This window comes from Poecile atricapillus, chromosome 11 (assembly GCF_030490865.1).
Source record: "Poecile atricapillus isolate bPoeAtr1 chromosome 11, bPoeAtr1.hap1, whole genome shotgun sequence".
Lineage (NCBI taxonomy): Eukaryota > Metazoa > Chordata > Aves > Passeriformes > Paridae > Poecile > Poecile atricapillus.
In genome coordinates, this window is record NC_081259.1 from 2,536,579 (window position 1) to 2,561,135 (window position 24,557).

A 24,557-nucleotide genomic window follows, 5' to 3' on the forward strand; every position below is an offset into this window, starting at 1 on the left:
TCTGAGCAGGCCACATGAATCTTCAGCAAAACCAGTTAGTTGATACAATGAAAATCTCAGACTATTCTCAGTTTAAATTTCCTGTTACCTCCCTTATGAACTTGGGTGGGCTGAAGAGGGAGCAGTAAAACCTCTCTCTAGTGTGGATGAGGGTGAGAATTTTGCAGAAAGCGGGGCTGCTGGACAGTTCTGGTTCACGTTAAGGTGAGGGTTTAAATACAGCAGTGAGAAGCACTGGAACATGCCATCAACTCCCATTAGCTGTGCTCATGTTCCACCATCACATCATCAGAGCAAGGTTTCTGACAGCTCCCTCTGGGCAAGCTCTGTGGTGCTAAAGGCAACCTGCAGTTTGGAATGTGATGAAGGGAGTTGTCAGTCAGAATATCAGCTCTGACCAGCCTTACAGTTTCTTTCTGGTGGCATAAGACTGCTCTGGGCAAAGCCAAGCCAGCCCAGGGCGTGCAGACCAAGATGGGGTAATGAGGCTTGTGGCTGCTCAGCTGTACTTCCCTTTGGCTGGGAAATCCCTGTTTTCAGTGGTGTCCCCTTGGTTGCAGCAGATCAGGTCACCTCCATCGAAGTGGGTGGAAATGAGACCCAGATCACCCTGTACTCGCTCCATCCCAACAAGGTGTACAAAGTTCGGATCGCAGCCAGCACCAGTGTGGGATATGGGGCCCCTTCCGAGTGGACCCAGCATCGGACTCCTGACAGAGACAACCAGACACATGGTAGGAGGCTGGGGAATGCCTGGGATTTAGGACAGGGCGGGGGGAACTTAAGGCATTTTCAGAGATACTTGCTTTTCTTTGGGAATTACAGCCATTGGTTTTGGGCAGACTGAAGTTCTCTCCTTTACCTTGCTGCTCAGCAGCCCCTGTACACCTCACTGCTTGCCTGGGCAGTGAGGCTTTGCTCCCTCCATGTGCAGCTGTGAAAGTTCTTAAAAAAAAGAAAACAAACAGAACTCCAGATCCCAATGTTATGACATTCAGAAGTGAATAAACAATTCTGCCAAACAGAGCCAAGCCCATGCCAGAATGCAGCAGTGGTTAAAGATGGTGATATCTCAGAATACGCTGAGAAACTCCCACAGTGGCTTTGTGACATTGTTGTCTCCTGTATCACCCAACTGGGAAAGCCAGTGGTAGAGTGTGAATGTCCCACTGTCAGGGAGTGGAGACACCCCACTCCGATCAGCCTTTTCCTCACACTCTTCCCTCACTACTGAGGGACCAGGAGGATTCAGTAGACCAGGAAAATGGAGACCTATGGCTCAATCTTTTTCTTTTGTCTTCTTCCAGTTCCATTTGCCCCGACAGAATTAAAAGTCCGAGCGAAGATGGAGTCTCTCCTGATAACGTGGCAGCCCCCAGCAAACCATGCCCAGATATCTGGCTACAAGCTCTACTACAGAGAGGTGGGCCCAGAGGAGTCCAGTGATGAGAGCCCTTTGGATGGTGCTGAAGATGAGAGCTGGGATGTAGGACCCATAAAACTAAAGAAGAAAGTGAAGCAGTACGAGCTGACTCGACTAGGTTAGCTGGCTGCATCTTCCTAGCACTTGGTGTGGAAAGCAGGGCCTGTCTCTTGCACTTTGTAGCATCCCAGGATGCTCCCAAGAAGCATCTCAGTTGTTTGCATGACTGGAGATACATAGGGCCAGGACCATCTGAGGTGTTTTAAGATCATCCAAAATCCTTTCTGGAGTGGCGCTCTTGAGGCTTGTATTGAGTAGAGTTTAAAGCACAGAAATTTCTAATGCAAATTTAGCAGGGATTTTAACCAAGTTACCGGTATACTTAGTGTATGTTAATAAGTGATTCTTAATTAATTAGTGTTTTTATTGAGACAGTATAAAGAGTGCTGTGATTGAGATCTCCAGTCAGGACAATGATCTCTCCTTCCCTGACTATTTCTAAGGAGCTCCATAATTGCATGCTGTTTGAAATTCTCTCTATATTAAAATGCAGAGATAGGATAATTCATAGCATACTAATTTTAGCCCAGTATTCTCCTCCATCTCCCACTAAGGGAAAAGGGATGGAAGAGTGAGTGTCCATGACTGGACAAGATCTCAGCAGCAGTGAGACCTGCCTGCCTGGCTTACTGCTTGCCATTTCCCACAAGGGGTTGTGTTCCTAACATCTGATTGTATTAATTAATTGATTTAGCCATTGATACAGGATGGAGAAGAGAGTAATGACAGATGCATCCTTGAAAGAGGCTTTCTGCTTCCTAGAGTTCTCTCATCCCCCACTTCATGCTTCACCCTGTTACTGCCCAGTGAGTGGAGACTGTAGGGCACGTGTCTGTTACGCTGGTTCATCTTACACTTGGAGCATATATATTATGTACAGCATAAAGGTCAGGCTGCAGCACCTGGGAGGACTGTTTGTGCCACCTCTAAGTGGGGTTCCCAGCTCTGTCACAGCCATCTTGCCACTGAGAGTGTTAACAGTGATGAGTTTCTCTGAAAAATTTAGGTCTGTAATTATTGCACAGAGGAAACCACATGTGAACATCATCACGTGTTGCTCCAACCACTGGCAAATCAGTTGGTGCAGGGGCTGGGAGTGGGCTGAATTGGTTCCAAATGCTCTGGCACGATGATGCTGAGAAGGCTTCTTGTTCTTCTGTAATTACTTCCTTGAATTTGGGCATCCGTCAAGCCCTAATGGTTTCCGTATGATTTGGCGGCTGTGCCTCGGCTATCGCTGTGTCAGGAGCTCAGGCTCGGGTTTCTCCCAGCCCAGGATGTTCCCTCTGCTCCCCCTGTGCTGATGAATGATGTGCTCCTGCACGTGTACAATAAAGGAAGGGTCAGGCTGTGATGAGGAAGGGAGGGGGTCTGCACATGGAACAAGGATGAGTTTGGGATTTAGAAGGGTTTAGTTTTAAGTGCAGAACTGCTCTGTGCAGTACTTAGGGCTGCAGCTTGTAGGCAGAGCAGGTAGTGGTCTCAGGAAGGGCTGGCAGCCCTAATGGGATCTGGGCTGATGGGGAATTAGCTGGGAGGGTTTCCCAGATCAGGGATGTCTGCCTGGAAAGCACAGCGCTGGAAACCTCTCCTAAGATCCCTCTATAAAAACAAATACCCAACATTGTCTCTTGGGATTATCTTCAGGAGTCATTGAATCCAACAGTCTGGGTACCTCAGTGTTGACTGAAAATGAAAGCAAAGTCTGTTCAAAATGTCTTTTTAACACTAACAAGCTTGGGGCATCGACCATCTCTCTAGGAAGCCTGTTCTGGTATTTGAAGTGGTGTCAGGAAATCCCAGGTTGGGCATGGGCATACCAGGCTGAGCTCAGATGTGGTGTGTTCCATGTCAGTGCAGACAAGGTCCAGAGTGGTCACTACATGTCCCTTTGGCTCCACAGCTCCCTAGTGTCACTGAAGCCAGTGCTCTGCCCCTTGCCTTGGTTTGAGCTGTGGCTTGAAACAGAAGATTTCTCCCATCTTGTGCTAATCTCTGGAGCAACCTTAGAATGGTGTCAGTAATGGTACCTTGTCTGTTATCTGAGAGGTGTGTGCTGCAGTCCTGTAAGAGAGGTCAAGGGCACACAGGAAATCCAGCAATTTCATGAGTCCACAAAATCAGAAGGAAGCTTTCCTGAATCACCAGGAGGGGTTTTCCCTGAGAAATTTTTAGTGACTTCCATTGATGTTCTAGCACTTACTCTCTGTACTGAGGTGCCACTACCAGGGCCATAATTTATGTGAAAAATAAGTGTCAGGGATCTGATCCTACCCTCCACATTCCCGTGAAGGAAGATTGTATTCCTCTAGAAGTAACTCTCTGGAAATGAGGGTGTTTTCCCACTTAAATGAAAGTATGGCTTCTGGCACCTGGCCAATATAAACACCTTGAAATGCTGAGTGAACCAACATATTTAGCATATTGGATATATTATGCAGCCATCCAGATTAGTGATTTGAAATTATCTGGACTAGATTATTCTGTTTATATTTAATGTATGATGGAATGCAGTGAAATACATCTGTTTTCATGCTGCCTACCAGCTTCTTGACAGCTTGATAGAGTTTTATGTCTGCCTCTTCTAAGAGCTTGAACATCTGGGCCTGTGTATAAAAATTGAAGCCAATCCTCTGACTGAGAAATCCAAAATACCCCTATTTTCAGGATGTGAGGTGCTCGATCTTGCAGTTGAGCTCCCCTGGTGCCACATGTAACCAGCTGCTGTATTGATCCTGCCCAGGGATGGAGATTGAGGACTTGTCCTTTCCTTCACTCCATTCTCCAACAGGAGTTGCCCCAGCTGCATCACACCTGTGAGGTATTCCTCAAGATTTTGGATGGCACTGTCCACTGCTCATGTCCCAGTGAAGCCCAGCCCAAGGCTCAGGCAGAAGGAGAGTGTGATGCTGACAAGAGATGGGCTGGGGGTTCTTTGTTCCACTGAGCCCATGGTTCCAGCCCTTTGGAGGTTGAGTTCCCTTTAGCCTTTTCCCACTTGTGTGGGTTTGAAACATTTTAATGTGGCTGGAGAGTGTGAAAATGCAGATCAGGCTGTCTTGGAGGCAGACAAAACTCTGTTTGCTTTTGAGATTCTTTGGGGAAGAAAAATGTGGCTGAAGTGTTTTTATATTCTGAGCGTGAGCGTGTGTTGTGGAGCAGAGAAAGCCTTTGGTAATTGGTACCATCAGCCTCTGGGAGTGTAATCAGGGCAGTAATAATAAAATTGGCATCAATAAAAAGGGTTTCATCCTGCTTACGTTGTCTGGCAAAGAGAGCAGTGATCTGTGAGGGCAAGGAATGAAGAGGCATGTCCCAAATTAACGAACTTCATCAATGTGCTGCAGCCAAGGCAACAAAAGGCAGAGTGGACTGCTCTGGCTGAGCTCCTGAAGGGGCTGGCTGCTGCAGGGAATGTCTTCTTTGAGAACTTTATATCTCCCAAGCTGTTTTCTTTGATTAAACATCTCCATTAAAAATGAAGAAGCTGATGAAAAGCTGGAGGAAGGAGGGAAGTGGATTTTAGACCAAAGCACTGCTTGGAGACAGAGCGTCCTGTCCTGCAGCTCAGTTTGAGATTCCCCAATGTGTGAGGCTCTCTGATGAGAACATGCAATGAGGACCCTCAGGTTTTTGCTGTGGGTTTTCTGTGCATTGTTGCTTTTCTAATTGCAAATTGGGAAGCTCTACTGTGGAGGCAAAATAGACACCATGCAACAAAGGCTGCCAGTGACTTAACAGGGTGTTTGAGGATTTGCTGGAAGGAAGATTCTCACAGCAGTGAATAAATCAGAAAGGACTTCAGAAACAGGAGGTGCATTTTGGGGGAGGAGAGAATGTCCTCATTGCTCAGAAATAGTGCAGTGCAGTCACTTCCATATGGAGAGAGGAGTCAGCATCTGTAGGTTTTTTTAGTAGTTTGTAAGGGAGGAAGATCTGGAGATCCTGAGTAGATGTGGAAAAGGCCAGGACACTGATCAACCCTTGAAAGTTGCTGGGGCAAGTCCATTTCCTGCTGATAATTTCTGTCAAAAGTGAGGGGAGAACCAAAGAGCAGCTGTGCTGGTAACATACACCAGCTGTGAGACAGTGTTTGTGTGTGGGAAGCCTGTAAGTGGAAGGGGGACTCCCTGCTGTAATTTATGCATTAGGTGATATTTACTTAGGTATAAGGTAACAAAAATGTGTTTATTATGTTCAAGCTACTTTCTTGGATGTTGAGAAAAGCTGGCACGATCAAAGAAAATGTGTCTGACTAGGGGGGATTGGTGACAAAAATAGCAAATATAACTAGCAAATAGCATATTAATATAAATATATAAATATAAATATAATATTAATAAAAATAGCAAACTCAAGGCAAACCCTGATTGACTTTTCCAGCTCCTGGGAAACTGTATGAGGTGAAGCTGGTGGCATTCAATAAACACGAAGATGGGTATGCAGCGGTTTGGAAGGGCAAGACAGAAAAGGCACCTGCAACAGCAGTAGGTGAGAAATGCCCTTCAATTGTTGTGTGTCTTCTGCTTGGCTTCAGAGGAAGGGTACAGGGATTAGAGAGAATGAACTTCCAAAAGGAGAATACCAAAATAGGGAAGGTCATGACATAAGGGAACTCCTTTTGACAGTCATTGTGAAATGCATTGAAAGGAGAGAAAGGAGCAAAATATTCCCCTTTTCATTTGGTTTGTTCTTCTACTGGGTGTGAGCGGCATTCCTGTCATGTACACCTCCACATCTCTTTTTGTGCTGCACCATAGATCCCCCTGTGCAGAAGGGGCCTCCACTGCCTCCAGTCCAAGTCTATGCAGAGTCCAACAGCTCAACTTCCATCTGGCTCCGCTGGAAGAAACCTGACTTCACAACAGTCAAAATTGTCAACTACACCGTGCGCTTCAGCCCCTGGGGCCTGAAAAACGCCTCTCTTGTGACGTACTACACCAGGTAAAGAGGGTTCATCTGCCATGTGTTGTTCATGTCAGGAGAGAGCATGGGGCAGGAGGAATTTGCATGGAATTTCCAGAATTCAGCAAAATCTTGGGTATTTCATATGCTGGGAATATCTGCTGTGGTCACAGATAATGTTCAGAACTGCTGAGATGTGGCAGTGGGACTTGTCTTGACTTCAATACCAGGGAATCATTTACTGGTCTCTGCATCTTTTTTGCTGTGGTTGGACCTTACACACTTGTTAACAACATGGCTGGGTGCAGTTATGGGTTGTTCAGTCAGGATTTGTGAAATGGTCCTCATAAGTTTGGTCTATAAATTGCTAAAGTTTAAGCAGTTCTATTGGGGCTGTATTTTACATCTGAATACTCGTGCCCATATTTAGCCTCTAACCAGACTGTTTTCCACTTTTCCCTGCAAGTGTATCAGAAATGGTCCTGGAGACTGGGAACTGTTTTTATTCTGTCCCTGGGAGCTGTGTGTTCTTGCATTCACATGGCTGCAGGGGATGGGGCTTTAGGTGGAAAGAGAGTTAGGGTAATCTTGTAGAGTGCTCCTGGTGAGGCATCAGTGTGGTCAATGTGACATGGGAGAACCCTCAGGTGTTCATGGCCTCGTGCTGTGTCCTCTCTTTCCAGCTCAGATGAAGACATTCTCATTAGTGGGCTGAAGCCCTACACCAGGTATGAGTTTGCTGTGCAGTCCAACGGTGTTGGTATCGACGGGCCCTTCAGCAGCGTGGTGGAGCGCTTCACCCTGCCCGACCGTGAGTGTTTATGGGACCCAAATCTTCATTTCTCCTGGCTTTCCTTGAGTCATCACTCCTAATGTGACCCCTCAAAGCTCTGACTACCTTGAGTACATGCTGGGAGGCCCTCTGGGGGTGAATGCTCTGCTCCTCTTCCTGCTGCTCAGGCCAGGTCTTTATTTGTCTCTGCCAGGCCCTTCCACTCCTCCGTCTGACCTGCGGCTGCACCCTCTCAACCCCTACGCTGTCCAGGTGCACTGGTGCCCACCTGTGGAGCCCAATGGCATCATTGTGGAGTATCTCATCCTGTACAACGCCAACAACACACAGCCAGATGACATGTGGACCTTGCTGACACGAGAAGGTGAGCCTCCTCCAGGTGCTGTAATACCCCCCAGTCCTCCTGCCTCCTTTCCTGTCTCTGGAGCTCTGGTTGCTCAGTCTTGCTGCCCTGATTTCTGCCTCACTTTGCACACAGACAAATGTTCAAGAGCTCATCCTGGCAGTTTTCTGGAAGCATCTGCTGGACCTGGTCATAGCAGAGAGTCCAGGGACATGGCTACTGAGAGACATGAAATCATACATGACTGGGGCTAAAATAGCCATTATCATGCAGGAAATACCCCACAGATGCAGCCTGGCAGCCAGTAATTCCTAGAAAAATGTGTGCCAGAAGCATCATGAGCAGTCTGTATTGTCAGATCTGTAAGCAGGAAATTCATCATTACTGAAGAGGTGTGTGGAATGCACAAAAATACCACAAAATCCCTCACTTCTGATGGTCCAGCAATTCCATAGCTGCTTTGCTATAGCCTCTGAATGCTTGTGAAACAGAACATCTTAAATCTCTTTTGTTTTGCTTTTGGTCAGGAAACATCTTCAGCACTGAAGTGCATGGCCTGGAAAGTGATACTAGATACTTCTTCAAGATGGGAGCAAAGACTGTGGTGGGATCCGGTCCCTATTCCAACGTTAAGGATGTGCACACCCTCCGGGAGAAGCTGTCTGGTATGAATTCCTCCTTACCTCAGGGCAGGAAGGGAATTGCATTGCTGGAGACTGATTTGTCAGCAGTGACATTTCTGTTTGCCAAGCAATTGCCTGGTGTCGCTGTGTAGGATGCAAGACAGGATTTTCTGCAGGATCACAGCAGAGCCCTCAGATGTGCAGCTCCAGAATCCATCCTCATCTCTTCCCCATCCTGGTTCCTCTGGAAGGGCACATGCAACCTGCATCTTGCTGTAGCATGACATTAATGAACATGCATAGACACCTGTTTGCTCTAAATCATCACTGGCAAGGAATTTTATTGTTTTATGTGTAAAGAATCAGAACCACAGTTGGGTTACAAGGGTCTTTTAAACCTGTTTGGTTTAATACAGCTGGTCCTTCTCTGAACATGAGACATTCTGTACCCTCTTCCTGTTAGCAGCTGAAATGATGTGGCTGTTGTTCCTTCCCCTCCTAGATGTCCTGGATATCCACTCTGTGACAGGGATCATCGTGGGGGTGTGCCTGGGGCTGCTCTGCATTCTCTTCTGCATGTGTGCCAGCTTCCGCAACAGCAAACACAGGTGGGTGGCACCTCAGGTAAAGGAGGCTGCTGTGGAAGGAGACAAAAACACTGTGAGATGCATCCCCTGTTCAGCTGGGCTGCTTGGGATGTGGTGTAGGGGACAGTTAATGCACAGCTTGGATCTGTGGATCCATGGATAAGGAGTATATTTAATATAATCTTTCCACTCATTTATTTTTTCAGTAGTTTCTCTGCAGTTTGTGTTCTTAGACTGGTAGAGGTTTCTTTCAGAGAAAGAAGAAGTCCCAAGAAAATGAAAGAACCAGTTTATTACCTGTGTCTGTTCATGTGGGTAGTATTTTGCTTCTGAGGTTGGACAGCTCTAAGGATGTTTGGAAATGATTTGTTAACTTCTGTCTGGCAAAACGATGAAAGACTTCCCAGTGAGTGACAGGCTGGTTTAAGGAGGATTGGATACAGCCCAAAGCCCTCTGCTATCCCAGGGGTCTGGATCCAGCCACAAGCATTTGGAAAGACCATGAGGAGAAAACAGCTGAGTTGTTCAGAAGAGCTGTGAGCTCACAGCAGGTCTTGGGGCTGGGAACAAACAGCTTCTGAAGTCTCGTCCTAGTGTGGCCACTAAACTTTCCTGTCCTGTAAAGCAGTGGTGACAGGGGTGACACAACTCCCCGTGGGCCAGGGTGGGTGAGCACCTGCTAATGCTGGCACCAGTGGTATCTCCTGCCCTTGGGGTTTGCTGGCAGAGGGATAGCTTTGCATCCCTCAGCGGGATTTGTCTGAGCTTTGGCAATAATCAAAGTGGTGCAGAGATATATCTGCAGTGAAAGGTGTTACAGTGGGATGTGATGATAAAGAATATCCCCAGGAGTGACAGGGCAGGGCTTGGGGCTAGTCACTTGCACAAGGACCAGCTGAGATGTCAACTCTTGCTTGTTTTCCCTCAGGGAGGCCCTGCCAGGCCTGGATTCCCAGGCTGCTGGCAACCACACGTACTACCACCGGAGCAGGCAAGGGGTGGCCTCTCCCAGTGCCACCCTGGACTCACATGAGCTTGAGTCCCTCATGTCCCCGCTCCCGGAGGATGCACCTGTGCCCCTGGGGGACATCACAGAGCTGGCAGAAGTGCACAGCCTCATCCACACGAGCCTCCCTGAGGAGATCTTCCATGAGAAGAGGAAGGTAAGGGCTCATGCACATGGTGACTGGGCTCCCACCCCTGGCAAAAGCCTTTGTTTGGTGTGTGGCTGTTGGGAAGCCAGGGTGGGATCCTGTCCTGGCTCTGCAGTGCCAGAAGTTTTCGCTGCAGGCTGGTGTTAGGCAGTCACACATTTCCCTTCTCTCTAAAACTTGACTGGCTCAACCTTGGCTTGCTGGATCTAATTTGGGATCCCTGTGCATCTACCACTTTTCATCTCCTGGGACAGTGACCCCTCAATCTGAGAAGCTGCTGCCAAACTTGGTGCTGCAGAAAGCTGTGGTATTCGTGTTGCTGTGGCATGTGGATGGTGGGAGGAAGTGTGATGTCTAGAGCAGACACGTGGCCTTCCAGGATTCTCTTTTGCTTGGACTAAAAGGAGCTGTCTCCATAAATAGTGTGTTCAGTGGAATACTCTTGAAGATAAACAAGAGGTGAAATTGTAGGGTTTTTGTGAAACCTTATTTTTTGAAGTAGTCTTTTCCTGCCCTACTTGGTTTGCCTGACACTGCATTGTCTTTCATTCCTCCCTTCCCATTTCCTCTTTCAAGCTTGCATGAAACATTTCATTCCATTAGGGAACCTTTAATTGGCCTAATTTAGTTAATCTCTTTATGTCTCTCTTTGTAGCCCTGGGAGAGCATGTAAAGTAATTAGGAGGTTCAGTAAAACAAATGCATTGTGAGTGTGTGAGATTTCACGTTTGCATCAGCGATGCACTCGTGTGTCACTGGAGGGAAGGTGAGTCCAGGTACCTGGCTGACCACGAGCCCTGTCCATGCTGCTAGAGGCAGTGCAGGTGTGATCTTTTGGAAACACAAAGTCTTCTGCTGGTTTTAGTAGCCCCATGAGCTGAAGCAGTACCCGTGGCCATCCCTGCGTGCTGTGGCAGATCAGTGCTCAGCTGAAGGAGAGGCTGTTTGTTTGCAGCCAAGCCACATCTATGGATTTTGGTGGAATGTGGCTGCCTGTCTGGACCCAAGCCGAAGAGTGTGAGGAATTTCCTACAGCTCTTTCAGTTAAATAAGGAACAAATGTTTTTGTGCTGGGGACTTACCCCTGAGAACAGGTCATGGTGGGGGGAAGTTTTCTTCTTTGTGAGGCCTTTCTGGGGGCAGCATATCCAGATTTCTCTTCCAGAGCAGCAGTCTTGCCTGCAAGGGCTTACACCAAGATTTGAGTATGTGCAAAGCAGGGCTGGGAGAGGGCAGTGCCAAGGCCTGGCCACGTGGGGCTCAGCCTGAGAGCTTGTGGCTCTCAGAGTGGGCAGTGCCCAGCAGCAGAATTACAGGCACAGACCAGAGCTTTGGGGAAGATGGACAGTTCTGGCTGTAGAGTTTCCGTAATTGGATGGGGAACGGCTACTGAGAGATAAATTCACTGAGGATTGGTCTGGGTTTTTTTTGATGGATGTGGCTAGGGAAGCAAGGGTAACTGGGAAGCAGCCACCCAGAGAGCAGCGTTCTCACCCGTGCCGACCCAGGAGGGTGACCTGGAGGTGAAGGAGATGCAGTGGTGGCCGGGAGCAACAGGCTGCTGTTGCTGGGAGCGGGCACTGGAGGGAGATGTGATCCCACGCAGGAGACCCTGCTCCCTGCACTGCCCCGTTCCTGCTGGAAGTGCCACCTGAGCACCACTGCTTCCTTTCTGTACTCCGACATGTATAATCAAGTGTGAAAAGAATATGGCCAAGAAACACCTTTATGCTGCAGTGGCCAAGATGGTGATGTTACCTGGCTGGGCAGTCAGAGAGTTGGGCAGGTCTCAGGAATGGTGCCCACATCTGATGTAAACCAAGTCAGGAGCAGTTGTGAGTGTGTTCATCTCCCTGCCTGTACACAAAATGCCACTAGTCAAGGCTGTGGAGAGGCTGTGGGTGTCCTGTGTGCTGCAAATAGCTTTCCCCAGCATCCATTGAAGCTGGAAACCCCCAGGGACCCTGCCTGGAACAGAATGTTGTGGGAGCTTTGCACCCTGCAGTGACCAGCTGCCTTTGTTGCCTTCTCTTTTCTCTCTCATGCTGTGTGAAGTTGGGGCTGTGAAAATCCATGGCAAGGAATGGAAGAGAGCCACAGGAAAGAGAAAATAATTGTGGAAGGAAATTCCTGTCCAGCCTGGCAAAGGGAAGCTCCCCAGGGTGTTCTAGGTTGGATGCTATGACTTGCAGTCCTATTCACTGAAGAGAGGGAGTGAGAAATGCCTCAAGGATCCCTTTTGTTTAGCAGCATATCATGTCACCACAGAGCTGGGGATGTTGGCAGGGCAGACCCGTGGCTGAGGTTGCTGGCACTGCAGGGCAGGTTTGTGTAGCTGTGACTTCCAGTTGCCTGCTTGTCCCTCTGCCCTCAGGTTACACTCCTGAAACCTGGTTTGTGTTGGTTGGTTGGCACTTTCATTGGCTGCTTTGTGCCTACAGGCTGTTCCCGTGCTGACTCATTACTTACCATTCCATGGATTATTCTTTATTGTTTTTATTCTTGTGGCAGCCTGAGGTTCCAGTGGAGATTGGGTGCTCCATGTTAGATAGACAGAAAGAAGGGACTGTCCCCATGCCATATGCAGTTAGAAGTGAGTGAATGTCATTTTAGAGGTGTGGGGACTGGAGAGCAGACTGAGGGCAGGAGGTCTTTAAAAACTCTGAGATTGGAACTGATTCCTGCGAAGAATTGTGGGCAAGGGTTGTGAGGCATCCCCTTGGTCATTTTCAGGTCAAGATCATAAGTTCCTTCAAATTTAGGGCTGTGGTTCTTCTTGAGCTGTTACACATCGTGCTGGAGGTGCAGGGTGGTGTAAGTGGAAGGTGGGACAGTCCCAGAGGAACTTCCTGGACCCCTCCTGTGCCTGCCTGCAGGACAGCAAGGTACTGCTGTAGCCAAGGCATTGGCACAGGACCCCTCTGGTTGCTCACAGGTCCATTAGGCAGGAGTACAATTGGCCATTCAGTGGTTCATTTTCCTTCCTTTATGTGTTTCCAGTGGTCACACACAAGAATTTTTAAATACACTGACAAGTGGTTTTCCTCTCTTACTCTCTTCCCTTGCAAGCACCCCCTGGACTGATGCCCTCTATAGTCCTGTTGTAAATGACACAGTCGTGCACAGGCTGTGGTGATGCAGCTCTGTCTCCTCTGACAGATGGACTGAGGATGATAAAATGGCTCTGCTCCAGACATCTCTGTCACTGCTGCTTGTGGGCCAAGCAATTTAAAGGGTGGGGGAGAATGTTAAAAAGCATCTGCTTTCCATGGAAGACTTCAGTTTTTCATTGAATGAAGCCAAACCCAAGCATTTTGGTTTGGAAATGTTTGCTGTTGTTGTTCTTGTGAGCTGGAGCCTTCCTTGCTTGCTGCTCTTCTCCTTCCCTGTGGGCCTCCTTCCCACAGGACTGCGTTTCCCACAAAGCATCCCTGTGACTCGGAGAGCAGAAGCTGTAACACATCAGGGAACTTGGATCTACCCGGGTTGTTTGTCATTTTCGTGTTGAAATTTTTCTGCGTTGAAAAGAAGTCCCAGTGATTTCTGAGAAGCTTCAGACGAGGGCTGTGCTCCTGGTGACAGCGAGCAGAGACTCCTTTATCTGCTGGGGAGAGGTCTGTGTTGTGTTGCATCCCAGCTGTGGGCAGGGATGTCGCCGTGTTTGCGTGACACGGAGCTTTCCCACTCCCACCCGCTGCTGTTCAGCAACGAATCCTTTCTGCTGCACCACTCTCAAAAGCTGGGCACATCTGAAACATCCCCAACCTTGTTTTGCACAGGACTTCAAGATACTTTAAATAACCATCCTGAAAAAACAGGGGAGGTTTCAAGTTGAACTTTTGCTATGTGTTCATTTGCAGCTCATATATTTGCATGAAATCATGACTTGTCACTGAGAAGGTAACACGATCTAGGCACGTTTTTACCAATTGGAGTTTCTATAAAAAGGCTAAAATGAAAAGGCTTGTTTGCTTTGATAAGGATTTAGCTGTAATGGAAACGTCTTTTATTGGAAGATGTTTTTATTAGTTTTCATTCTTGTGTTTGCAGTGAACTGACAAAGAGATTTTTTCCTCTTTATATTAGTATTAGACTGACACTCCTTGCTCCTTGCCTTCATTACTGTGTTGTAAAAGAGACCAAGAGAATATTTCCTTCCTTCAGCCACCCACTAGCTCCCCTTGAGTAAAAAGAAATAGTATCATTTATTACACCAGAAAAATGCTGCTTAAAAAAGCAGTGAAGCTTTCAGGCGCACAAGATTTCTTCAGCTCTGTGATGAAAACCGTCCTAGAGTTAATTGCTGCTGCCCAACCTTAGAGACTAAGCCCCAAGAGGGATTTGTCTTTCACTTTTTTTTTCCCCTCTCAAACATAATGTGCTCGAACAACATGTGGGACACAGGCCATGTTGTGTGGCTGATGGTTTTTTCTGTTTGTTGAAAGTTGCAAACTGGTACAAAACAAGTTTGTTCTTCGTTGCAGCCAATTTCAGCCAGAGCTGAACAGGCTGTTCCCAGAGTCATCAAAACCTATGTAAACATGGCAGATTGACATTTCCGCTAACAGATGGTCCATGGGGGATTGCAGTAGAGCTGCCTGTTTCTTTCCATGTTTTTTGGTATTCACAAGATGCCTGCTAGAAGGTTTTCGAGTTTGCTCTGTGTGTGTGTCTGCGTATGATGCTCAGATCTCTCTGATGGCAAATATGCATGCAGGCATCTCTAACAGGACACACATTTGGTGCATGTGTGCAGATTTGTGTAGGTTCAGTGCTGAAATTTCCAGGCACTATTTGCTCAGTAACGTATGTTCCTTGGAAGAGGCACAGAAGCCATCAGTCAGGGATGTAGCTGCAGAAAGCCTTTCAGATGGCAGCAGAAGCAAATTGAACACGCTCCTTGAGCACTCGCACGTGGAGATATTCCTTATTGTGAGCTCTCTGTGATCGCTTGGTTGATTTCTCGCTATTAAAGCGTAGTTTAATGATTGTCCACTTAGAAACAGAGCAATTAGGGAAGGCTTTTGGCTCAGAATATATTGTTGAGGATTGCAGAGAGAGAAATGGAAAAGACACTGCCTCAAGCATCCACATCTAAATTAGCAAATGTTTGATAGCCACAGCGCTGAGCTCGGACATCACTGTTCTGCAGGGTGTGGGCATATCAATGAGGCCTTTCACTATTTGTTTGCAAAAAATTTTCTCCTGGGGCAGCAGCAAAGCTTCTGTGACTTGGGGGTGGTGCTGGGATGTAACGTGGCTCTTCCTCCCACAAGGTGTTGAGCCATTTGGGTACCTGAGTGAGGGTGGGCAGAGGGCTTGGGAGCAGCTCCGGCCACCCTTCAGCGCATATATGAGCGCTTCAGTGTCCTTCTGCCAGCCCTGGCAGCATGAAGGTAGCATTTGCTTCTTGCTAAATAGCTGACTTAGGAATGCCTGGCTCATATACAACATCTGGTCGTGTATTTCTACCTAATTTTCAGCCAGATGGACCGAGGCACAAGGAGGTCAAATGACTCACCCAAGGTCAGGCTGATGTCAGAAATCTCCTCGCTGTCTTGGCTGAACTCACGCTATGTTGGCGGTTGTTGGAATAGATTTGTCTAAGGAGCAGCCACATATGCAGAGCAGGAACCTGGGCTTCTCCTGCTGGCAGTGAGCAATAGAGGGTCAGTGGGCTTGAATGGATGTGCAGGGCATCTTCACCCTACACAGCCATCATGCTCATGCCACCAGTATTCTGTGCGTCCGTGTGCACTCGCTGTCATCAGGTCAGGATTTTCTCTTCTTCTCTGCATCAGCCTCTCTTGTAGCCACACAACGTGTAGCATCTGTGGAACAAGGCCAGAGATAATGGGCCTGTGTGGTCCTTAAATCTGAGTTGTGTGTGTACATGTATAGGTATGTGAGTACTAGCAAGGCTCAGCTCAGGTAAACGCAGGACAGCCCAATAAAATCAAAACCTGGAAAGAAAATACTTTTCTGCCTGTGAACTAATAGTCTGAGCTGTTAAATAACTTCAGCTCTTAAAGACACATATTTCCCATACACAGAGGTGTGCATTCAACAGTTTATTGCAAGGGGAAGCTGAAAGAACCCAGAACAAATTGCGTTCAGCCCATATAATTTAATTAGATCTACAAACAAGGTAACACTGGTTGCCCAGGGGATTTAAAGCTGAGCAAAGAGTTGCTTGGTGGTCTGTTGTAAAAATAAATAAATAAATAAATAAATAAAAATTCGGGTCCCAGTTTTGTGCCTCTGTGTTGATGAGGAATGGCAGAATGTTTTCCCAAGTCCTAGCTTGGAGCAGGAACTCTTGTCTGTACTGCAGAGTGAGCGGTTTAGCAGAATGTCCAGCTCTTACTGGAGCACACATGACACTGTCCATGGGTGAGTGTCCTTCTCTGTGCTCTGGAGCATCACTTGTGCCAAAGCAAAGACTGTGGTCACTCAGCTCCAGATTTCCCTGTCCCTTCCCAGTTCTGTGGTATTTTTCAGAAGGCTAGTTCTGCTCTGGGCTGTTGCAGCTTTGCAGGGAGTTGATTCCAGTGGACCTCTAAATGATGTCTGTGCCGATTTACCTGCTGGCCTGACGATTTCAGAATCAGTGGAAAGCCCCTTATGCAACCAGTTGTGAACCATCTGGCATCTTTTATCCCTGTGCTCTGCATCAGCCCAAGTAACAGCAATAAAGCCAGTTCTAAGGCAGGGACTGTGTAAGTACATTGTAGAGCATTTTTCTTTTGATGCTATCAGAAGTGTTCCCTACATTTACGGTATTTTCCCAGCTTGCACTTTCTTTTTTCAAGCTGCTTCTCATTTCAGGTGTATGAGGATAAAAAAATCCATGTCTATGATAACTGCATCTTTTCTCCTGCCACTTTTCTCCTGCAGTCTTCATGGAATAAATCAGCCAACCAGGCCTGGACAAACAGCATCACCAGATACGGGGACACCATCACCAAAGAGCCTCTCTCTGCTGTCAATGGGTCGCTGAAGCTCCCCTCCAGCACGGGGCAGAAGCTTCTCTTACAAGCCCTGGTTTATGATGCTGTGATGGTGGGTGTCTTTGGTGCTTTGTTCACTTGTTTGTTCTCATGTAGATTTTCCATTGATGTTCCCCATCTCCCTCTCTTCTTTTTGCAGCCCCTTTTTGTGGGCTGGGTGATGGCCAGGTGGGGTCAGAAGCTCAGTTGTCAGCAGGGTTGTGGCAGTTCTGGTTCCTGAGGAGCTGGTGCCAGGCACCAGCAGTCTGATTGGAGTCTTTGCTGTGGCTCTGCAGCAATCAGCCTGAGTGAGTTAGGAGCTGCAGTGCTCAGCACAGTCATTAAGATCTACAGCATGCTTGCCTGACAGAGGGATTGCATTTTTTGCAGTAAAAGGAGTCAAAGATCAAGGGTTGATTTAAAGTCCCTTCTCCAGATAGGGCAGAGCAATTTTCACTGCACTTGTATTCTGGGAGGAAATCCTATTTCTGATATTGCATCAGTGGAGTAAATATGCACTCCTGTGTTTGGGAGAGTGTACATCTGTGTCACTGTCTTAGCAAAGCAAGCTGACACCTGCTCAGGCTGACTCTGTACCAGAAGATTTCTTTGGTTATTCTTTTTAAAAGTTCATTTCCACCCCCTCCCCAGCAAATACTTCTAAGTAACCTACCTATGTTTCCTTCCTAGACAGTGGTGTGAAAATCAATTATACACAGGATGTAATTAACATTGTGGATAGAGTGAAGACAATGTTTTACAGCCCAATTACAGGGCAGCATTTACAGCACAGCTTACCCATCAGAGTTTGTCAACAAAAGAGAAAAGTGTTAAAATATGTAAATTATACTCAAAGTTGGCTTCAACAGAAAGCGCAAATTACACGTGGGATATCACTTCCATACTCTGAATTGTCTTCTTGCTGCTACATCACACTCAGCCCAGAATCTGAGCATTGACTGCCTAGGGAGCTCTTTGTGAGCTTCTACAATAATTTGTCTGGTAAATTATTGAGTGATAATCTCACAAAATGACCTGCTTGTCAGCCAGATTTGTGGAGATCTGTAGCCTGAACTCCACTTAAGCACTGTAGAGCAGAACTTACTGTTTTCTTTTTGAATTAAAGTGTTTGAATTTACACAGACTTTTGCAGGCTGTGAGTAGGGCTTTAACAAACACATACTTTGTGATATGTAGCTGAAACTAGATGAGGAAAGTGAAGGCAGCCCCTTTATCCATCTCAGAAACCAGTTTCCTACAGTGCTGCCCACTCAGCCTCTAAAAATCTGGCCCTTAATATGGAAACAGACTGGTGAGGTTTGAAAATTGTGGTCTTTGACAGAGGCTTGGAGGAATGGTTGCTCCAGCCTGCCAAGAAACTGTGAACAAATCACTTTGCTCCCTTGGGACTTGCTTTCTCAAACGTAAAATAGAAATAATGATCCTGAGGTGATTTGAGTTGCTTCTTGAGACCTAAGCCCTGAGAAACATATCAAAATAATGCTTAATAGAGGCATATGTACATCCCATTGCACTCAGTGGGATTAAAAATGAATATATTTTAGTGCTTGGTTTGGTCATAGCCTCAATTATCTGAATTTCACTTACTTTACCTTTTTTTTTTTTTTTTTAATTTCTCCCCTGTTTGATAACAGAATGAAGCAAAGAAAAGCCACCTGCCAGCCAGCCTCCACCAAGTGGAAGCAGAGGTCATCGTCCATTCTGATTTTTCAGCCTCTGACAGAGACTACAACTCTCAGCTGCACACCCTGGAGAGTGAAGAGACAGAAATTGAGGATCAGGAGCCTGAAGAGCTCCCCTCGGCAGAGCTCACTCTTCCCATCTCTCCCAGTTCCCAGCAGGACACTGGCCAAGCGTTGGTGGCCTGCACAGACAATTTGGAGGCTCAGGCCCAGGCTGAGCTGCTCTGTACCGACACAAAGACTGACAAACCAGAGGCTGTTTGCATCCGTGGGCTCACCAATGGCTTCCACAGGCATGGAGAAAGCCTGGATTCGGTGGAGAGTGGAGATTCAGACTCCATCCAGGAAGGCAGGGGTGATGTGCAGCCAGGCAAGTGCCAGCTGCTTTCCACAGCACCTGAGGAGGCCCTGCTCTGTAGTAACTCTGGTTTAACCAGTCCATCCTCAGCATCTGAGAACATGGCACCTGTCCACAATCACAAAGAATGAGCTGATCTGATTTTGATCACAGCAGAGATGAAGCACGAGGAGAGCCTGTCCCTGTGAGGTGCTGCCTGCCCTCGGCTGGCGGAGCCCAGCAGCAGCTGGGCAGGTGCAGCATCTCACCAGAGCAGGGCTCGGACCTGTCACCTCTGCAGAGGCCTTTGGGAAGCCAGGTGGGTTGGTAAGGGCTCATCTTCCTCCCTCTGAAGCCGATGAAGAACTGGGTGTTGGTGGGAGCAGGACTGAGCCGTCTGCTTACGTCTGATGCAGAACCACGATGGAACAGAGCCTTCTGCGCTAGGCTGGGGCTGTCACTTCACTGTAGCCCTCGAGGCGACGGGAAAGACGTCCTTGAAGGCTGGGAAGTGGCAGAGTGCACCGAGGGATCCTTCTCAGCTGCCTCTGCCCTGGGGTGCCCAGGCACTACTGGCTGCCTGGCAGTGTTGGGATGAATTCTGGCTCCGGAGTTCCAGGAGGGGATGGAAGCCCCTGAGACAAAGGCAGTGAGCTGTAAGCACCAGCCTTTTCTGCCCTCCCGTGGTTAGAAGGATTACCAGGCTCCCTGTGTGTGCTACTGCAGTAACTACTACTAGCAGGCTGAAGTAGTGGCCTTTTATTACACACTCTACGAGTGCCTCTAACAACTTGTACTATATAGAACCTTCTGCAGCGTCTGGGTCTTTTCACCAGCCTGGGCTTTGTTTTATGTAGGTTCTTGTACCTAATATTTTAGGTACACATCTGTCCTTTTAATGTACAACATGTATTTTTATTTCCTTGGAACATCTTTATATTATTTAATTTTATAAAGTGGAATAGTGTGTGGTATAGAGTAGCATTTTTACTACTTTTCTCTTTCTTTATGTTTTTTTCCTCCCTAACAACACAACTACCTCATGTCTGTTGGAGAAAAAAAAAAAAAGCAGTAGATCTACTCATTTGTTATAGTCCATTATAGGTTTTAACTTATTCTTATACTGCCTTTTTGTAAAGAATATGTCTGCACTGGTTGTTGACTCTTCTTTAACACATAGTGCTGCAGATCTGATGTCTCTCTTGCTTTGTTTCTTGACACCTTCCCTACAGCTAGAGAGTTGGGTTGTGTCTCTCTGTAGGACTGTGTTTTGCAGCTGCTGCCAAAGGAGACTGCTTTAGCTGGCAGGATGTCGATTCATCTTTCCTCAGCAAACTTTTACTAACAAACAGAAAGAAGAACCAGCAATTGCAAAAGATACCTGTGATACTGGGGGCGTGTATTTCTTTTCTCTTTGTTTGGGTAACCGTGTGGAGACATCTCAGATGGTTTTGATTCACAGAGAGCAGCATTCAGCCTTCTGTAAGCAGTGGACTTGCTGAAAGCCTTGGATAAACAAGTGAAATTTTCCAGTCACTTCTCATAGTCCTGGCCAAAGTGCTTTTGGTGGATTTTTTGTTTTTGAAGAGCAGAGCACCACCAGAGCTTTAAAATTAAAATGAAATCTTCAGTCTCATACCAGTCAGTCTGGCTTGAAAATCATCCAGTGACTCTTCCTGCTGATGCTGTTTGCTTATTGCTGACATGTCTCTCAGCCTGGCCCTGCTGGGGATGTACTTTTTTCTACTTTTTTTACCTTGTCTCTGTCCTACTCCAGGTTTGCAGGGTTTGACTGCGAATGCTACAAGATTGGACGGGCTGCTTGGAGTTAACAAGGATCAGTAATTCTGTTCATGGATGTTTGGTAAATATTCTGCCTTCCTGGAGGATTCAGACATCTCACCATTTGTTTAAAAAGTGAGGGAAAAGATGCCCATCTTCCTCTTTTCTTACTAAAATTCTCCTCAGGGTATATGGAGAAACTGTGTGCCAACTTGAGATCCTTTAAAAGACTTCAGATTTTGTTTTTCCTGGTGACGACTGGGTGGAGGTACCATTGTTTGCAGCATGGAGAACCTTACTTCACCAGCACCCTGCAACCCTTTTACCTCCAGCTCTTCAGCAGATGAGAACCTCCAAGCCTCCATGTACCCTGATGGGAAGGATACTGGAGCTTCCACCTCACTCCAGCTGGCAGCATCTCCTCCCAGTATAACACACTGATCTGATAACCAGCTGTATTTCCAGTCATTGTGATTACTGTTTCTCCAGCTGCTGTTTGGTGTCTTGAGGAGGCTCAGAAATGCTGTTCCATGTTCTGAATAGCAGTGAGTCTGGAATGCTGTGGGACAGAGACTGGAAATCAGTGCCAGTGAGCAGGTGAAGGCAGGAGTTTATGTGTGTGTGCTACTGGAGCGAGGAGCTAGAAAGGCAAGGAAACAACTGGGCAGAGGAAGTGTGTAAATAACCTCCAGAACCCACTGCCACAAGACTCTGAAACTCATGACTTAGCAGGGTTACAGATAAGGCAGTGAAGTGTTATTGCAGGCAATAAGGGCAATTCACAGTTCTCTGGGAGCGGATGCAGTCGCAGAGGTACAAACCCTCCAGGGGGCAAGGCCGGGCACTCACTGTGGAGACTGGGGGGACATTGTACAAGTGGCCCTCAGGTCCCACTTAGTTCCATGAAGAGTCCTTGCTCTTCCTCAGTGACAGAACAGGCCCTGCACAAGCCACATTGCCATTGCCACTTTCCATCCAGGGGGATGGAAGAGGACAGAGGCTGATGTAGGAGTGTGCCACAGTTTTGGGGGCGCTCCCTTGTATGCACACCCCTGCTTTGCCTGTACAGCCTTCAGCAATCCTGCAGCTGCCTGAAAGCTGTCCCTGCCTGTCACTGCAGCCCACACAAGCAGGCACAGTGGGGCACCATTCCCCTGGATCACTTCAGGCCGACCACCAAACCACCACAATAGTTACAGGCTCAGAGAGCTTTGGGGAAATGCAGCAGACCACAATTTTGTTTATGCATCCCCAAAACACTTTTGTCACCTTAGGCTGAGGCTTGTTCTGATCTCGTTACACTTTCCCAAACCTGAAGTGTGAAGCTGGCAGTGTTTGGCTGTCCAAGAACTATGGTGGCCATGGGCTGGTAGGCCAGACCTCAGTTGCAGAAATCCAGACAGTTTCCTTGGAGCCAAGAGGTCAGCATGGAGCAGCAGCACCAAAGCTGTCCCTGGATGAACACACATCCACACAGAGTGCTGGGTGTCCTTGTCCAAGTCAGCTCTGCCCCAGGTCCCCCCTGCCCCGAACGTGCAGGGACCTTTCAGTCTCAGCTGAAAGTGAATTGAAGAAGACACATGATACACATTTGATGTGTAAAGCTGAAACAACCAGTGCATATATTTTTTTATCATGAAATAAGTAGCTTTCTTGCAGATTTCTCACAGGCAAACAATCTGTTGGTACCTTTAATTACCCATCATGCTTAATATCTGTTCCTGCACACCAGGCTATTTTCTCCATTTTCTTCCTTTCAGTAACACTAAAGATTATTGCTGTTCAGCTTTTTTGCTGGTGTATATTGTTTTACATTGTTAAAATGTCAGGTTTGTTTCACTGGCATAATTTTCTAGTATTAATGTTACTGTTTGGCTACACAACTGTATATTCCCCATGCTGCTGTGAGAGTCACAATTCTCATCCTTTTATTTCTTTTCATGTCTTGTTACATGAAACATGCAACTCAGATAAAAACCTCTATTAGCTTTTTGTTGACTTGATTTCTTACTTAACAGGCAGCAAAGTTCTGGTTGAAATAGCTCAAATGAGGTAACTTCTAATTTAGAGTTTGAGAATTTTTTTACATTACTAGCTAACAATCAGCCCATGAAATATTGCTGTGTAAGAAAACAACCATTTTACTAGAACACTGTATATGGTTTTGATCTCATTAGTAATAGGTGTTTTGAAGGAATCATTGTGTCTTTTCTAATCAATACTTTTGTTAGAAAAGAAATGTTTAGCCAGCAGAAATCTGCCATCTACTTCTGTTGCTGTATTCTCTTGCTTGTATTTTCAAGTTAAATTTCATTTTCTGCACAGTGCATAAAGATGTGTAACCAGAATTTGATCTTGTTTGAAGGTTGTGTCTGTGCTTGGTTCCATGCTGTACTTTATTATAACTTTCTTTCTTCAGAGACTATTCTTACTCCACAAATACTCTTTAGTGTTAAAGTGTAAGAAGACACTGTCCTTATATTCCTTAAATAATGGGTTATTATTAAAATGTTTTCAAAAAAGAGTGGAATTTGTCTCACAATTCATTCTGTTTCAGCTGTGTGAGGCTGTACCTCACTGGCAGAATGCAGGGTTCATGCTCACACCAGTTCAGTACCAGAGCTCATCACTGTGAAGGTTGGGATTGTGAGATGATAGTGGGTGCCTGGTTCCTCAGGGATTCTTCTGAATTTCAGACATGAGCAGAGTTTGGATTCATTAGGCATTTCTGGATGCTTGCTGTTTTCTCAGTTTTAAACTGATTCCTATAAGAAAAAATATTTGTCCAGTTTCATGCTTCATCTTGCTGGGGAACTTATTTATGGGAAAAATAAGCAGAGGAATTTAGCAGATGTGTGGTGAGAGTTCTCTTGGGTGGCACACTGGGCCGAGCCCTCAGTGGCTTGTGTCTGGCAGGATTGGTGAGAGGATACTTGCCAGTGCCCAAGGACACACTATTAACCTCCCATGCATCTCCCTTCTTTCTGGGATGCATTCCCTACTTCAGTACATAGTTTCCATTATTACTTATGCTGCCACGACTACAGGGCCATAAAATGTCATTTTATCTGCATTACAGAGGTAATAAATCTGCACTTAGCACAGTGTTCTCTGATAGTGGTTAAAGGGAACTTTCTCAGACTGTGTAACTCTGATGAGTCTTTCTCCTAATGACAGGTAACCCCACAAACAGGCAAGGAAGGACCTTGGAGGGGGTGATGGGTGACTGTAAATCACTCTTCCAGCTCCCAGTTTACAGCATGGGGTGCTGATTGGAGGCTGTGGAGAGGAGACACGGTGAGATGGAATGGATGACAGAGATGGACGGACATGGCAGTTACAGGAGAGAAGAGCAAAGCGTCTGGTTGCATTTCTCTTCCCAACCTTTGTCACCCCAACACGCTGTGTAAGGATGCAGCTGGAAATGCCACTACAGTGGGCTTGGGTTTCTCCTGGTCTCAGGTAATTCAGGGAGTTACAATTGCCAGTGCAGTGCATGGCCCAGCTTCAGCTCTCTGGAACACAGCACAGCACGAGACAATGGGCTGTGTGATGCAGTGAGGTGGCCAGGGTTGTGTCACAGATTCTCAACAGACACAGAGAAAACAGTTTCTGCTGGGGAAAACAGCTTCCAGAAGCAGGTCCCAAGGTTGTCCCACCACTGCTGGCATGGCTCTGGGCTCAGTGCCTCAAGGTGGGGGCCACAGTTTTGGCTCCCCCTCCCCATTGCTCACTGACCGTGAAGCAGATGCTAAAACCCTGCATGTACGTACATAAGGGAAAAGCTCTCAGACTGTTAACAGGCAGGGTAACCACAATTACACATAGAATAATAAATGGAGTGAATTCAGACAAGTT

General features: G+C 46.9%; 1 protein-coding gene across 4 annotated transcripts in view; it reads left to right on the forward strand.

The window, feature by feature from the left end:
* IGDCC4 (immunoglobulin superfamily DCC subclass member 4) overlaps positions 1 to 23,217 on the forward strand; it is an 86,976-nt gene extending 63,759 nt beyond the window's left edge. For 2 of the 4 annotated variants that reach the window (XM_058847187.1, XM_058847189.1), the window contains exons 10-20: positions 561 to 734; positions 1,308 to 1,541; positions 5,867 to 5,974; positions 6,244 to 6,427; positions 7,072 to 7,199; positions 7,375 to 7,545; positions 8,052 to 8,189; positions 8,650 to 8,755; positions 9,663 to 9,897; positions 16,786 to 16,950; positions 18,533 to 23,217. In XM_058847187.1, coding sequence (XP_058703170.1) covers positions 561 to 734; positions 1,308 to 1,541; positions 5,867 to 5,974; positions 6,244 to 6,427; positions 7,072 to 7,199; positions 7,375 to 7,545; positions 8,052 to 8,189; positions 8,650 to 8,755; positions 9,663 to 9,897; positions 16,786 to 16,950; positions 18,533 to 19,069 — 2,180 coding nt within the window. In that variant the 3' untranslated portion in view covers positions 19,070 to 23,217. The remainder of the gene's footprint in view (positions 1 to 560; positions 735 to 1,307; positions 1,542 to 5,866; positions 5,975 to 6,243; positions 6,428 to 7,071; positions 7,200 to 7,374; positions 7,546 to 8,051; positions 8,190 to 8,649; positions 8,756 to 9,662; positions 9,898 to 16,785; positions 16,951 to 18,532) is intronic. The other 2 variants (XM_058847188.1, XM_058847190.1) reach the window with 1 other exon arrangement.
* The last annotated feature ends 1,340 nt before the right edge of the window (positions 23,218 to 24,557 follow it).